The sequence below is a fragment of the Schistosoma mansoni genome, chromosome W, assembly GCF_000237925.1.
Source record: "Schistosoma mansoni strain Puerto Rico chromosome W, complete genome".
Lineage (NCBI taxonomy): Eukaryota > Metazoa > Platyhelminthes > Trematoda > Strigeidida > Schistosomatidae > Schistosoma > Schistosoma mansoni.
In genome coordinates, this window is record NC_031502.1 from 27,864,540 (window position 1) to 27,882,493 (window position 17,954).

Here is a 17,954-nt window from a genome sequence, read left to right on the forward strand (position 1 = left end):
ACTACTATAAAGAATACGATACATACGGAATTTGTTCAACAAATCATCCATTGGATTTCCTATCCGATACCAAAAAAATTCACCACTACTCCTAAACATGTAGAAAAGTCATGCAATTGAATCCCCTGGACCAATGTGACAGTCTCAAAAAATAAAATGCCTCAACTAATCACAACCCATAGAATTACTTATCTGATGCATTTTCATTTTAAAAATTGGACGTAAATAAAATCAGAACGATACGTGTTCTTCTAACCATCATAATATTTGTAGCTTACCTTGTTAAAATACCAGTAATAAATAAATTCTCAGAAAATATCACATAAAAGGGATGATGTTCCAATCACTATAAAATACATCTGTGCATCGTAAATTAAAAGTTAAAACACCATTTTAAAATTTAGATATCAACTCCAAGTGATTTTAACGCTTGCTTCAAGTATTTCACGGTTGTTTCTCTATCCTGGTAATTTGATGCACTCAATGCACATTTGATATCTTTTTCTACGTTCAACCACTTTTTTGTTGTAATATTATAGTCAGATGGAGATGGATCAGGATTAGGCGGTTGTTCAGGTATGCAAGTGGTGGGGATTTCATGAGGTTGTTGATTTGTTTCATTATTGAAGGGATTATTTGTATCTGTTAGTCCAGAAATATCTACACAAGTAAAATTAATTTCAAATGAAAATTTAAAATAAATGTTATGAAAATATCTGTCGCACTAGCTAAGTAGAATTTTGTGGAAGGTTAAAGTATCACCTAAATTTCCGAATAAAAACAACAATACTATATTTACTTACAATTCTAGCTACACGCCAATATATCCAAACGAACGAAAAACTGTTTGAGTGGTATGTTTACTTCTAATTCTGACCACAGTAATTTATTTTATTAGAAATTGCATTACTATTTTGAAGCTTAATTACTGATTAATGATCAATACATAAAAGTTGGAAACACCATTATTTTTATTATTATTATTTTGTTAACGTTTTCTGTGAACAGGGCAATGTTATCTTCTTACCCAAAAAATTATGGTGGACAAGCCTCTCTGAGATTGCACCGATAATCACAACTTTCTGACAGAAATGCTTCACACAGGTAACAAACCTATCTAAACCATAAAACATTTTGTCACTACAATTTTTCTAAACGACCATGCAATAAAAAAATGAATTCGGTATTCAGAACTTTCTTCTTGTGTGTACCATTATGAATTTTCTCAGTGGCTATATATCAATGTTCAATAATCCCAGTCTAAAAACTTAATTAAATGAAAAGTCAATTATAAGCAAAGATGGATAGTAGTTAGCAGTGGAATCCAGGACGAGCGTTTCGTTCTATTTGGGACTCGTCAGCTGGATGTACCTGCATCTCAGAGTTGATGTTCACTCTGGGACTCAAACCCAGTACCTTTCGCCTCAAACGCCATTGCGTTATCTACTCAGCTACTGAGTCCTGATAGCCACTTGCTTGTGCAATGGGGTGAAGTTTGAACTCAATTAATATTGTTTGCTTGAATCTTCCCATTGATGCTTAGGACTGGAACTGGTCAGTCTCTTATTGGCCACATGTGCATACTGTGCGTCAATGGGAAGATTCAAACAAACAATACTAAGTGAATGAAAAGTCAATTAGTTTCAAATAGCTTTCTTCTTCGTCCTAACAGTAAGGCAGATGAATAAGAAGAGAACACCCTGATAATAAAAACAAGAAGTGAAGTAAGACAGGGCAGTTATTTCAGGATTGTAGTCTAGACTAGTTTAAATAAGAGTATCAACCTTCTAACAATACTAACATTAAATAAAATCAGTAATCATCTCAGTAAGCGTAAAATCTCCAGCTGAAGAAGAAATTAGGAAAAAGCAATGAAAGTGGATAGGGCATACATTGAAGAAATCAGCAAACTGCATCACGAGGAAGGTGCTAACTTGGAACCCTGAAGGGGAACGGAAAAGGGGAAGACAAAGAAACACATTAAGTCGAGATTGGAAGCAGATATCGAAAGGATAAACAGCAACTGGAAAGGAGTGTTCAATACATAGGTGAGTGGAGAATGCTGGTGGGCAGCCTATGCTGCACCAAGAAGGGTAGTAACAGATGTAAGCACGCGTAAAGTGACAAACAAATCAGAAAGCAATAGGTACATAAAGCTAATATATCTACATACTAATAAATCGCTTTATCGTACATTCGTTATGTATGTAGTATATCCAGTATAATCCCGCTACCTAAAATTAATACTTTCCACTAGTTGACTTCATCACGTAAGGGTAGTGTTTAACGTTCTCATAGCCTTCTTATGTCCTTTAGGACAAAGTATATTGCAGGAGGTTATACTCTTGTCCCAATACAAAAAGTGTGTCATTAGTGATATGATAAGTGAAGAAGCAACAAGATTCAGGGATAGTGAAAGCATCATATAAATAAATTAGTTGGTGGAAATAAGTTCTTATATTTGAACTAGGTGTAAGTATATAACATATCTGAGCCTTCAAGTAACATTTACTAGGTGAGAAACGAGAACTAAGTTGTTTAGAAAACATTTTATTAAAAAAATATTTGCTTAATATATTTAGGGGTTTCGGCTTAATAGCACTTCGGTGCGCAACACCAACCTTCCGAAATCAGTGAGCCAAAATGCTACTTCCAGAGGAATGCTTTAAAAGTTGAATAGATACAGAGAAAGTATATGAATCGGATAAGTCAAATTATCACAGTGAATATGGTAATCAACTTTCTATATGTTATCGCGCAAGTATAAAAGTTGAAGTCTTCAAAAATTGATATCCACATTTTATTTAAAGATAGATAACAATATTACTTACAAAGCAGTGAAACAATCACTTACAACTCTATTCTCCGTTAAATACACTGATGACAGCATTATTTAACTTTGCTTAAAGCATAAGTTGATCAATTTTAAAGTCTATATGATCAGCAAAGAAATATTCAGTCTAAAAAACCATAACTTAAACATGGTTAAATCAGTTTAAGTAAACTTGAGATCCATTTGTGTTACACACCAATGTGAATTATAAAAACAGTATCGTCAAGGGGCTTTGTGAAGACGGCAACCTACCATAAACTGATGTTAATTCACTAAACCATAACTTTGTGTTGGTTGGCAAGTAGCTTTGAGATAGATTCTCAGACGTCGTGATGCGTGACTATGATCTACGGGGTCAACTGAATTATGAAAAAACAGAGACTCCCTGATGACATTAGATGAGGATTGAGCTATTGTACAAATTGATTGAAAATGAAAATATAAACCAATAAATTATGGTTCCCCATTTTGCCGTGAAGCCTCATAGTTAAGGGATAGGTTCAGAGTAAGATCACGGTGACATATTGTTGAGCAGTTTTAAACCGAGAGAAATCCGCTGTTAAGTGCTTCCAGGTTGCCGAAATTTCTATAAAATACGCCAGTTAGTGATGAAAATTACCTTTAAATATTTATGCACCTGCATAATTTAAATGTATATAAATTTTAGTACGCACTTATTTAAATATATGAAACTAGACGCACAAACTACTAGTACAAATCATTTATTCTTATGTATACTCAAGAAAGCTAGTTGAGCATCGTACTAATAACTACATACTACTCAAATGCAAAAAACTGATGGTTCGATAGTGATAAAAGAGGATTGGAATGTCCCTTCAGCGAAGTACCCAGTTTTTATCGACTGAAAAAAGGAGGACGTGTAATTTTTAAAAACCATAACAAGGAAATCAAAAATTCCTTTATTTAGTGTGAAATATTTACTGGTGTAAATTTTGGTAAGTAAACCGAATTTATTTGAAGAAACCTAGTGACTTCGAGAAACCGGAAAAATTTACGATGCTATGTATGCAAGTCAAAGGTCTATGCCGATATACTAGACTTTAGAGTGAGTGTTGTTTCTGAAATTCCACTAATAACCATCGGTGAATGCCATCAGAATGTCACATATAAAAACATTGTTCAGCTAGCAGAGAAGGTGAATTCTTCAGTAAAAACAAGTTGGTTTGAGTTAGGAAACTGAAGAGTTGTAATCACAACTAGTACACGTCACATATAAGGTTATTGAAATAGGTTAAAGTGTAGCGCTTTTGTATCTGAACCAATTATGGAGCATGAGTTTCACTGCAAAAAATGAAACTACTGCGGTTTGGATACAAAAAGCAAATGAATCTCAAATAAGGCTTCCTTACAAGCAACCAAGAAAATCTGCTTATGTGCAACAGTCTTAAGCAAACAATTCTTATACATACAAAAGAATAACGTACTTGGGGTGTAAGCAGCTTCGGTGTTAGGAATAGGACCAGCTACTGGAACTTCGCCAGACTTCAAGCATTTGCTGATGTAAACGGCCTTCCATTTGGCATACTTTCTAGTCTTTTCGATCTAGCATTAGAAAAAAAGTATATCACCGGATGAGTAAATAATAGCTCACATCATCACCTACTTCTCCAACTCCAGAAACAACGTCTAAGAGCGTAGCAGCTGAAAGAAATAATTTTACAGTAGCACTTAAGCCTGTTAAAAGATTATATCATACATACGGTCCGAAGTCGGAATTTATATCCCTCTGGTAAGCAGCATCAAACAACTTGAGAGCATACTGTTCAACATAAGGAATCCCAACAGTTTCATTCGTAATTTCTTCACAGTTTGAATTACTTTTCTTTAGTTCTTCTAACTTATCCATGAGAGTTGTCAAAAATGCCTTGATAGGGGGTGATTTTTGAGTCATACTTAAACCTTTTTGAAATGCATGCAGCAGACCTGAGGAATCATATATTAAGACTAATTGAAAAACTTACAGTAGTATGTGATAGTGGGATTTTTTGCCGAGTGATCCGAAGCACATCTTAAGAACACGTTCAAATGGGAGAGTTCTTTCGGCACGTTTGAAAAATTCATTATTTACAACTGGAACTGGTAATGCAAGGAGGGAATCGCGATTATGTAATCGGAAAAGATCAGGGTTTTATGTATCAGGGAAACAAACGTTATTTGAATAACACTGGAGATGAAACTAACCCGTATCTATTCCAGAGGTAAAAGTAATGACAGAACAAAATAACAAGATCTTTAAGAAAACCAAAGATATTATTTCAATACAATATGAAGCAAACTAAGACATGGAAATAATACCAGAAGCTTTTGATTTTGGAGAACTGTATAACCTGAATGAACACAAAAGGAGGATTAAGTGAAGGATAACATGAAGGCAATTACAAAAAAGACATTTATATGATGCATGGAAAGGCCATTTACAAAGAGTGGTTATATAAACAGTGAAAAACAGTAGGTAGTTGAACAAAAAACATTCATAGGCAAAACAAAGCCGAAAAACTTCTAGTTAATTGATACATTCATAATACTTCATGGTGAACCGCTCATTAGTGCTATTACTTGGCACTCACACTACTACACTTAAACATTTCACATATGTTTAAGATGAATGAAAACGAAGAAAAACTGGGGGCTTGAAGAACTCGAGCCAGTATTCACAGAACCGCACCCTGCTCTGACTGCTGAAATAATCCCAATTATTAAGTAATCCTTTATGTATTTCAGTCTGAGTCACAGTTTGAGCGCAGACTTACGATGCAGCCGCGGAGTTAAAAACCCATCGAAGTGGAGTCGGGAACCGAAATTCGACTGGTGTAACAACAGAGACTGGGAGGAAAAGTTCCAAGTTTTGTTCTGACTGTCGAATGTTGCCTCCTTCTGTTAACTCGATGAGAGATACGTACCTGTTTACACTTTTAAATACCAGATTTTATAGTTAGACCTGGATAAGAAAGTCATCTAATCAATTAGACCCTATACTGAATCTCTAATATTCAAGTTCGAGGTCTGGCAGATATACGCTCCTTCTGAGGAACGTGTTTAGTTTTTGACTACTTAACGTTAAGAATGGATTTGTCTTCGCTATACTAAACGTAAAAATAATTGACAGGAAGGCCTACTCAAACTCAGTTTAGAATTGAGAGGGTTGTTTAAAATAGGGTTAAGCAGAGCATTCCGATGTGGCCTAGAATGTTCTGTAATCTACTGTAGATGGTAGTGGTGCATAACAGCAACCTGAAGTCAAGAGAGACATGTGGATTTCAGCACGCGCTCTACAGATAAGTGCTTGGAAACTTATGCGAGTATGCTCCGAAAATATAAGTGCGGAGATATAACTTAAAGGAAATTTATAAACAGCCTACTAAGTGAAAGAGAACAGAGGGGGGGGGCAAGGAAGCCATAGAAGATGGAAAAGGCAGCGACAACAGTAAGGGCTATACAATTACTCAAGGAGACGGGATAAGAAACCAGATGTTAGCGAAACTTTCTCTGTGATCTAATTCCGGACCGGAAAGTTGCAACCTTGGACTGAAAACGTGAAAAAATAATTTGACCGACTTCAGAACCGTGTATAAAATTTACAATTTATTAGTTTTCATAAGCGTTTGATGCTTACATGAGGGTTCACGACATCAAACTCGAGAAAACCTAACAGGTTTTAAGCATGGCCTGCGATATGTTGGTTGGAACCACAGTTTTCGACATACAGGATTTAGGTATACATATTGATACACAATTAAAGTTATATTATTTTGAATGAAGTTACATTTGATCTCGTTGAAAGAACTTACGATAGAATTCGTCCTTATTTATTTAACCGCATAAACATCGGTATTTATTTATTAGTTATTTAAATATAAATATTGGTACAAGTAGGCACCAGATACATATGCGCTACACAAATCTCATTTGATTTGTGTGAGGGCTGTGATATTGCTCGGGTGCTCAGACCGGGCCACACCCGGAGCCTTCAACTTAAAGGCCTACTCCACAAGGCAGTGGAGCAACGTTAGGAGATGCAGTCCCATGGTAGCTGGTGACCGAAGATTGGTTCATACGCCATTTGTTCCCTCAGGATACTAGAGCTCATGTGCACCATTAGTTTGGAATTAGGGTTTTCCAACTCCCCTGAGTGGACTTTCCGTGTCCACTAATCCGGTTAAAGCGCCGGACATTCGCTTTTCGTCCTCTCAATTTTGTAACTACAGTAATGCCACGAGAAGGCAGTGGGTAGGAATTCCCAGACAGAGGCTGTATACGCGTGGCCATGTGAGAGCATTTTGAGAGGGAGAGCGGACTCTCCCGACTCTTGGACGCACCAGGGCATTTGGGGGCTTAAAATGGAAACAACATCGGTACAAGGAAGCATCAAATATATGTGCGCCACAGCTCATTTGATTTGTGTGAGGGTTAAAATAATGCCCGAACGTTACAAGGTTACCGAAATGTGCGTAAAATTACTGAAGGATTTTTACTTAAATGTCATAAACTGACTCAGAGATGTCATTGGGAATGACCACACCGAGTGATGTAAGTCAAGGGTGCCAACTTTCTCCGTTACAGATACGCTTAGGCAATACTTTGTACAACTTTTCAGAAACTAACCTTTTCAATAAAGTCAGAAAAAACGTGGATACAGGATAATATGTCGTGGTTTCTCATTAGCCGTCTACGACCCCTTACCTGTAATCTCATTTGGCGATTTAGAACATACAGGTGGAACCATTTTCACTACTGCACTTAGAGATCGATACAACTATCACGCAAACTACTATGAGATAGGTTATGTGCCCAGTAAGCACACCTGGATATAAGTTGGTGGAATAATAAATAGTACTCTAGTGGTAATGCTTTCTGGTTATTCCTCAAAAACGAGACATAGCATCTGTCTAAATGCAATCCGTATAGTGAAAGGTTGTGACACCAAATTGTCATCCGCGAATTATACCTCGCATCACCTACGTAGGTGGTGGTACTAGATAAGTATATTTGTCTCCGTAGTCACGTGGCATTGCTACCCTTTGCAAAGTGTAACCTAAAGCCTAGAACAAAAACTTAAGCCTAGTTTCTCGGTATCAACACGAGATGCAACTCTTAGCATCAGCTTAAGTATGGGCTAAGAACCTTAACAGTACGTACAAATGATCGTGTTATCACAGGAAACCCATTCATTTATGTTCCATTCATTTTAAAAATAACCATGCTCTCATATACTCAGTGGTGGTAGGACATGAGAAATGGTGATTTTTAAAAAGGGAATAAACTTTAATGAATGAGTTTCCTATGACAATCAGACGAAAGTTATAATCCCTTCTTATACGGATACATGAGGCTAATATTTATTATAGTAAGCCGAAAAAATCGGGGTGTGGACAAGCAACCCGAAAAGTTAAGCTTTATGAGTCTATAAACATCGCTAAATATCACAGATCTTTAGAGAACGTACTTTGAGAAAAAAGAGACAAACAACGCAACCAACACAAAGGAGCGCCTCCCAATGATCAATATCCGAAACAGTTTTGCTTAGGCTGATTAGTATTTTTTTAGACCGATTCTTGTTGTTTTAGCAAGATGACAGTTATTCGAATACGCTCAGTAGGTGTTAGACTAACCATTCAACTGCATCAGTTTTATTCATCTTGAGAGTTATTTGGTACCTTCACCCGTTACCCCTCGTGGAAGAACATAGACCGCCCACCAGCATTCTACATCGACCTCTGTCTTGAGCAATCCTTTCCAGTCGCTATTTATCCTTTTTATGTCTACTTCCAATTCTTGAGGCTGTATGCTCTTTGATTTTCCTCTTTTCCGTTCTCCTTCAGGATTCCAAGTTAGCGCCTTCCTCGTGATACAGTTTGATGATTTCCGCAATGTATGCCCTATCCACTTTCATCGTTTTTTCCTAATTTCCTCTTCAAATGAATGCTGGGTTAATACTCCCACGGTTAGCTGTTACTGATGGTATTCGACCAACGGACATTGAGAATCTAGTGCAGACAGTTGTTTATAAATACTTGTACCTTCTTGAGGATAGTTGTGGTTTTTCTTGAAGTTCCGACTCCATGCATTAAAGCTGTCCAGACGTTCGTATTGAAGATTCTGTCTCTGATATAGGTTGACAGTTTTACTGAGTTCCGTATGTCGTTAAACTGTTGGGATGCTGCTCTTACTTTACAAATACTTGCCATTACGTCTGCATCAGATCCTCCATGCTCATCGACTATGGTGACCAGGTACGGGAAACATTCCACCTCTTCCAGACCTTCTCAATCAAGTGTGTTTGGGTTGGTTCTGCCCGTGTTATATTTTGAGATCACACTGTGCATACTGAGGATTACTAACGCGTAGGCATCTGTCACACTGGTTATCTTGACCTGCATTTGTTCGTGTGTACGCGATAGGAGAGCTAGGTCATCTGCAAAGATTAAATCGTATAGTTACATGCAAGCTGTCCATTGTATCCCGTGCTTCTCGTCAAGGTCTTCATAATCCAGTCAACCACCAGGAGAAAGAGAAGGGGGAGAGTAAGCAGCCTTGTCTGACATGCAATGCATCTGTTAGCTGTCCTCCGTGCATGACTTTGCGTTGTAGTTCGTCGTATGAACTCCGTTTGATGCTGACGATTTTCTCAGGCACACCATAGCGTCGAAGAAGACCCCATATTGTTCTATCCACACTGTCAAATGCTTTCTCATGGTCAAGGGAGTTGATGTATAGTGACGAGTTCCATTCAATTGATTATTGAACACTGGTCCGCTGTTATAACTTGTGACCGCCTGGATGCCCTGTTAATGTATAACGTGCTAATACCGCCAATTAGAGAGCAGTGATTTATCGATCGGACCAATGGTACACGAAACCCGTACGATCAGTCTAGGGTACTTATCGGTCCTGCCTAGCCCAGCCAGTTAAGTCTAGAACACCAATAACAGCCTCTCCGGTGTGAATCATTATATTTCAAACATACTGAGTTTATATAGCAATCAAGCTGACCACATCGTACCATGAAATAGGAAATAACATTTGTACAAGATTAAGCCAAATGTGTCTGTGAATGTGGGAGGCAGTAATTAATAGACTGAGGATAACTAAAGAACGGTAGACCGTCTAGTAATAGTTCATAGGTCAAAACAAAGTTTATAATAAAAGGAACATGAATGTGAATAGTCAAGTTACTTAGCAATTATACAATAGGAAATATACGTATTATATTGGTCCATAAATAATTCTCAAAAGTTACCATTCATAACTCTCTTTGGAACATGACATTTGCAGTGTAACGATTGGGTCTGTGCACGACCTATCCTTACAGAATCTGGCCTGTTGATATCAAAGTTGGGCGTCTACTGGATCTTTCATCCGGCCCAACAACACTGTTGAAATCTTTTCTTGGTTCCAATAGTAATGTGATGTATTTGTATTTCTCACGCTCGTTACGGTCTTTCTATGGTTATAATTTTTTTTGCTAATAAACGACCCAGCTGCTCCTATTGCTTAGTATTCTTATACGATGACACTCGACAAGACCCCAAAATCAGAACACGTTGAACAGGAACGAAATTGTATTCAAAATAACAAGGGTAGGTGAACAGCAACCAATCGTTAGAAAAACGTTCATATATTTATAGTATATGCATAAGAAGCTTTTATATGTTTCTCCAATAATTTGCCAGAGCAGCTTGGTTTGGAATTAGCCAATCAGCGTGCGCCATCACGATCATGCACATAACATGCCCTAATCCGGTTTATTTCCCGCTAACAATGGTATTCGGATGAGGTATTACTTTTCCGTCCCTTGTTCTTCCTCGCAAATCTTTCTGGATATGATATGAAACATGTTTCTAGCTGACTCTGTGTTTAACTTCAGTGCTTCAGCTGGTATATTGTCAGGTCCTACTGATTTTCCACTCTTCATTTGTATGATTGGCATTCTGATTTCGTTGTTGGATGATGGAATGATATCTATCGGAGTTCGTTGTGTGCTGCTTCGATGTCCGAGTACAGCAACATCCCCCCGAATCTATCCGTTCCTGTCCAGATTAGGTTCAAAGGGTTTCACTTATTCTGAAAACTGTCGACTTGTATCTCCTTATTTCTGAATCCATTTCATTGGTTCGAGCAGTCTTCCACATTGTCCGGGTATTCCATGTGCCTATATTATTTGTTAGAAAGGGCATCTGCTTCGTGAATCCTGAAGGATCTCGGCTTCCACCTTGAGACTTCATGATTCTTGCGAATGAGGATCTTTCAACTCGGACGACAGAGTTCAAATGTTTTAATTTGTTTATTTTGGTCAGCGTTTTTTCGCAAGGTTGTTTCCTAGGGAAGTAGGGATTCTAATGCATATTTAATGAGAAACCCTATCAGTTGACTGGGATTTCTGTTGGAGCAAATCAGTCGATGAGATGTGTGTATATTCTCATCTCTATTAATTTATCAACAACTGCAACTTCCCAATTAAGGGTATTGACCCAAACAATCAACCAATGATTTTAAATAAAAGGTCGTTTCTATCTTTCCGTGGCGCAAATATCACAGTGCTACTTCTCTATTAAGCGTTGTCTTCAATCTCTTTCAATATTCCACAGAGAAGTACAATTAATTTATATGGGTAGTAATAAACGGCAGCCTCATAGGAGTATGTTAGTCATAGTGCCACAAATGTTCTAAGGTAGACAATGCTTTTACCAGTAACATGTTTATAGTCGAAGTATACCAACACAGTCGACTAAGAAGTCAGAAGTGGAACTTTTCAAAGTTATATTTGAAAGGCTATCGATATCTCGAGGAGCGTTTGATCTAAACTGGTTATTATTTACAAGGGATGCGTAGCATGGAGTGACCACTCGTGATCTGGTGAGGAAGTATGAATGGGCACCTTCGGCTGGGTGTGTCCAGTAACACTAACGAGGCCAACATCAATGTCACAAAAGCAACTATTCTCACACACTAGGACATCAAAGCACTCATTAGTATCGTAGTAGACTCATCCAACTCGGCTAACGGAGCAGTCTTACAACAATGAGTAAACAACATTTAGCAATCTTCGACTTTCTTCTCGAGACGATTGCAAGACACTGATTCGAGGTATATTACTTTCGGTGGAGAACTCCTAACTACGCATTATGCTGTACAGCACATTGAACACTGTGGAAGGCCGAGAATTCACCCTGTTTACAGATCACAAACCTTTCACTTTCTCTCAGACAAGTATTCCCCTCGACGATCTCCACAACTAGACTACTTTTCGCAGTTTACTTCAGATATACAATACATTTCTGAGGCAAACAATGTAATTGCAGACTCCTTGTCTCGTATAACGTCTTTGAACATTTTCCAAGGAATCAACCTTCCTAAACTCGTTCAGCTTCCGAATGAAGACACCGATCGTCAGCACACGTTATCTTCAACAACCTTGTAACAACGTATCAGACAGATATGAACAAATACGAAAGGTTTACAATCTGATGGGACCAAAGTTAGATTCACATGGATACTCTTATCACTTGACGTGTGTAGACAGTTTCACACGATGTTCAGAAACAGTACCCTTGAAAGACACTACTGCTGATGCAGTGGCCTACGCCTTCATTGTATGTAGTAAGATGTCGACAAATATGTGTCCGGACCAGAGTATTATCCAAGACCAAACATGTGTTTCAGAATGAATGACAGTCTGCTATTGAGCCCCTCCAACGATGATTAGTGTCAATGTTATCTATTTGTGTTCATCAAGGAGTCGATTGTGGAGGTCGCCACAAGATTCGAGATTCCTGGCAATTGAAACTTATTGCTTTATTTGATATAAGGTCTGAACATTTAAATCCCCAATATATAACTTGGAGCATGGATTCAGAAGACCAGGAATAACATGTCGTGAACTCAAACTGATAGCATTGGTGACGACTGGTCATAACGATATAGGAGAATGTCTAGTCATGTAGATGGAAGAATAATTAAGATAAGAAAGAATGATTTAAACGCCAATCCACTTCCACACCAGCTATCGTGGCGCGCCAAGGTAGTTGCTGGATGAGCTTACGTAATACACATCCTAACCATCTCATTTGATAAAGATTGACTGCATCATCAATCGACTAGTCATACTTGCCTAGTATTCTGCATCTAACCTCAGAGTTGATAATTTGACGGTCCCAATATATAAGAGCAGTGTTCCGAAGGTATTTGTGATGAAGTACTAATGACTTAAAATGTTCTTTCTGAAGACCACTTTCCACCATCATAAAGTAAAACGCCGAACTACTGATCAGTATATTCGTCTTTTGGTTGAAAGTCATGTCGCCTACCCCATACCTGACCTAAGTTGTCATGACTCAGCGGAGTTTTCTTAATTCACTTTATACTATATCACGAGGGCTGATAAGACTGTAAACTATTTTCCTTATGTTCTCGCCGTACAAACAGATGGTTTTAAATAATTGATAGTCTGAGTAAAACTGTTACAAGACAAAGGTAGGTAGTTACTGAGACTGGCTGACCTTTGTTAGCACTCGAAAAGTCATTGCTGAAAAAATGGGAAGTTTAATTCCTGCATAAATCTAGGAAGTAAAGTCATTTGAACTCGTACTCTGATATTTTTGTTCTTGTGGTAAGCTATTGATTGATTTATCGTTTTACCTACCTACACTTGGCTGCCGAGACATATGTATCGGTCTGTGCAGTCAACTATTTCACTACGTGCTCTTATTCCGGGTCTTGACACAGACCAGTCTCAAATCAAGGTTTCAAGATGGATTTCCTGAAGTTCTAGTGAAAAGCCGTGACCAGTAGAGTCCAATCCGTGTCGAATGTGAGACACTTACCCACCTCAGACAATTGATGAGGCGTTGTACAAGATCGTGGATTGATCTAAGTTAGACATCAACACCGTTAGATGTCGTTAGATGGCTTCTCAAAAGCTTTTGATAGGGTGAACCATATATGTCTTATCAATAAGCTTAAAATATTGGGTATCAAATCACCTTTAATTGATTGGATTACCTTATGTCTAAGGAATCGGCATTTTAAGGTCAGGGTTAACTTCACTTTCTCCCAGGATATAGGATGTCCTAGTGGGGTGTCCCCGGGGTTCAGTACCAGGGCTTCTTCATTTCTTGATCTATATAAATGATGTTCCAGAACAGGTATCATATGACTTATTGATTTTCGCTTGGTATGTGGAACTTTGGGGAGAGATATGCAAAGAAGAGGATATATTGGCACTTGAGCGAAAGCTGCCTCTATTCCGTGCACAAACATTTGAACCACTTGAACCATTTTGTTTCCATCAGAACTGCCTATGGTAGTATGGTGGGAACCCGTTCAATGCCTAAGAACAGTTAAACAAAGAATTGCTTTAACCTCCAAATACTAGACAACTACCAGACATCTTGTTTACTAACATTCTCTAGGGTGGAATAATATACGTAAACAGGCCTTAAAAAGCTCATTTTTGTTAAAAATCTGACAATGCTTTATCCGTAGCTTGACAAACACCATGTTTCACTCGCTCGAGTTTAGAATGATGTGAATGAACACGTTAAAAAGGACATAAAATTCACTCAGATCGTGATCAACTATATCAAACTATTACCTATCGAGATAAATACTGTATAAAATGTATAAAAATTGTGAAAATGGACGTGAGATAGTAAGAATTTAGTCAACAGAAAGAAACAACACGCTGAAGTGCCCGAAAACACACAGGGCGTGCGCGAAAACCTGTAGCTTCACTTATTTTTCATGCTGTTCTGCTAACATGCCGTATTCGTCACTTTCGAGTATTCACCGATTACAGTTTGTATGATGCTATTTTAGATTACTCCTGAACTTCAATAAACGCTAGCCACACGTGTTTCACAAAATATCCACTTTCAAAGCCGTCAGAAAACAAAACCTGAAACAAATTCAAGCAGAAAATCGAACTCGTTTGGTTATTCACTTGACCAGACTATTTATTCTTCAGAGTCCTCAACGAACATTTTGCTTACAAAACAAAAAGGGAAAGTAGCAGTCTGAATAGCTGAAGCAAGCAACTGAAACTCTGTCGGACATTCAAATTTTATTAGTTCACTGAGAGTTCTGATGTTATGGTTTGTTTACTCTATATTAAGTATTGAAGTAGGGCGGACTATTGAACGTTCATGTTACAGTTGTACCCCTCTGTCTGTAGTCCACGGAGTTTTAGTAAGTAGTACACAAAAGTGGTTACTTAGTGGTCACACAGTTTAATATTACCAATATTTAGTCTTGGCTGTTAATTATTTCTTCTTGTGAATTTTTAACCGTTTTACAATAGCTGTCGATATCCATCGGTCTAAATTGTAAGTCAGTGTTGCTGTTTTGCGAACTTCACATAAAACCTGAATAATTAACCTCTGAAAGCTCAGCTAATTGCGGAATGATCGCGTTCCTAAACATTCAAAAATGTCAAGCGAGGTGAGACCATAATTTACGGAAGAACCAAACAGATTTACCATAACATGTCTTGAATTTTGGAGCGAAATTCATCCATCCAAATGGCTAAGTAGAGTTTTGGCATTAAAGCTAATATCAGTTCGTGATTAAAACCCTATATCTAGTTCCTAACCCTAACTATCAACTGTAAATATTAGAATCTATGAAATCGAACGTCATTTCATTCAAATTTGCTAGGAACCGACAGGCACCAACAATAATACCGATCATACAGCAATATGTGCAGCCGGGCACAACGGTGCACACAGCTGATTGGAGAGCATATAGATGCCTAAGTAGACTTGGCTACGCACATGAAGTTGTCATCCACAAGCGGCATTTTGTAGACCCTACAATTGGGGTGCATACCAACAACATTGAAGCTATGTGGTCGAGGCTAAAAGAATTTTTGAGACCTTATCATGGCTCCAGATTCCGACTACTATGGAGCCATATGGATGAGTTCCTGTACCGTATGCACTATGATTTTAGAACTTCGGAACCCATATCTGACCTTGGTAAGTTTTTGAGCCATGTAAAAGAACAGTATCCGCTTTAATTTTTTAGTTTTGTATAATATATTTTTACTGTATACTAACTGTCTTCTGATTGGCTAATATTTCTCAGGGTCATTTAAGATTCGTTCAAAGGTCGTCCATAAAGTATAGTCTCTCCGTCATCGTCTCTCTTGAACTTTGATAGATAGCGACCTTATTCTGTTGCTAACAGAAAGCCTGGACGCCAACGACTGTCAGTGAAATGCAGCCAAGTCCTTTCGTTACTCTACCTCATCTGAAGGCAGGTAGAGGTGCTGACTGGTGAGCTCTTTTGACCATATTCACGGCCTACATCATGTAACGCTCAGCATCGTTGCACCCTCTTTCATCAAGAACATAAATAGTCCAAAGTGAGCGCGAAGGCATGCAGTGAATTTAGTCATGAGTCGAATAGGCAGAAAACTATTGAAACCAACTTCACAACTTGGGATTGTACTGTTTAGGTTAAATATTGTTAGGCTACCTAGCAAATGTGCGACGTACTAGGTATGCTGGATCCTCCGAATGGGAATATCCTTCCTGAAACACCGTTGTACTTTCTAAAGTGGCCCGAGATGAGTAGCACATGAAAGAGCTAACATCCAGGCAAGGTCACGCTCTTCATTACCGGTCGGCTCTACAAGGAACGCTCTCCCAAAGGGTGTGACAACAGTCCTCAGTGGAGCGTTTCGTGAGATGACTTGATAAGTATGCACATGCTCATGGTTTACCGTCCGCGTGGAACAACAGTTGATCGGATGTACTTATGGGGATGAGTGTTTCGCACTCATTAGCGTTCTTTTACCATATCTTGCACTTTATCCGTAATTAGTATTACTGATTATTATTGTTGGTACGCTCCCTACACCACTTTACCTCTTTGCAACTCTTTTCATACTCCGTTCACATATTTTTACACTTACCTTAGTCATCAGTTCAGCTGATTGATTTGCTTTGGTGCATCTGCTTTATTTCCTAGTTCTGAAGTCCTTCGTGTTACAAGAAACTAGTTTGCCTCCCTGTAATGTAATGACTGCTGGTTCTAGCATCCTCCCTGCTCTAAGATAAACACTCATTTATACGCAAGTGTAACATGACTCAATCGTTCACAATGGTAATGCATTCAATTTTTGTCTTCTCGAACCTGAGTTCCAAAATCTCATTCTACCTCTTTTTAATTTCCTATACCGTATCTTTTTCACTAGTATTAATACTGTTCCTGCTTCTACTACTCAATTATTTTTGAAGTAATTTTGTTTCTGTGCTGTAATATGGCGACTAAAACGTGTCAGGTTCTACGTTGGGCATGGTGATGATAATGATGATTTGAGACATCAACCTAGAAGTAATTGTCAAATTCACTTAGGTTAGTGCGGCCAATTGGCTAGAACACATCAGGCGACACCAAAGATCTGGAAACCGTACCTTAACACCGAGTAGTGATCTCACAGAAATCAGTCGATTTACACTAACTTGTCACAACGATATTGAATATGCTGTGACTAAAGTGCCTTTAAAACCAACCTTGAAGTAGCAACATCGAAGTGCATTTTTGAGCAATTTGACGGTAAAACATTTATTTTTGACAGTTTTATTCAGACCCAGTCCGATTATGCAAACTTGTTTGCACTCTAAAAGGAAAAGAATACTCGGTGAGACTGTAATTTATGGACGACCTTTGAGCGACGCTAAAAAGACCTTGCGGATGTCCACCTACATACTATGGCTGAATGAGGGTTATAAACCAGTGTGAGGAGTTAAGATTAATATTTACAGTTGATAGTTAGGGTTAGGAACTAGATATAGGGTTTTAATCACGAACTGATATTAGCTTTAATGCCAAAACTCTACTTAGCCATTTGGATGGATGAATTTCGCTCCAAAATTCAAGACATGTTATGGTAAATCTGTTTGGTTCTTCCGTAAATTATGGTCTCGCCGAATACTCTTAAATGTATATTACGACGAGCTGCGAAAATATTCAGAGGGCTTCGGTTCATGGTTTACGAGGAACGCTTCAAAACACTTAGGATATAGGCAACTCTAAAACAGCCTTTAGTGATTATTGCACCATGGTAAGTATGCAAAAGTTTAGTTCAGTGCTTTCCAAC

At 38.2% G+C, this 17,954-nt stretch overlaps 1 protein-coding gene across 1 annotated transcript; it reads right to left on the bottom strand.

Moving 5' to 3' along the window:
- Positions 1-248: 248 nt before the first annotated feature.
- Positions 249-8,354, bottom strand: Smp_094820 (hypothetical protein). The gene is made up of 6 exons (XM_018789213.1): positions 8,298-8,354; positions 4,816-5,041; positions 4,555-4,777; positions 4,446-4,521; positions 4,279-4,396; positions 249-660 (listed from the first exon to the last, which is right to left on the bottom strand). Exons 2-6 carry the CDS (start codon positions 4,913-4,915, stop codon positions 401-403), a joined length of 777 nt encoding a protein of 258 aa, XP_018654679.1. The 5' UTR covers positions 4,916-5,041; positions 8,298-8,354; the 3' UTR covers positions 249-400.
- Positions 8,355-17,954: the final 9,600 nt, after the last annotated feature.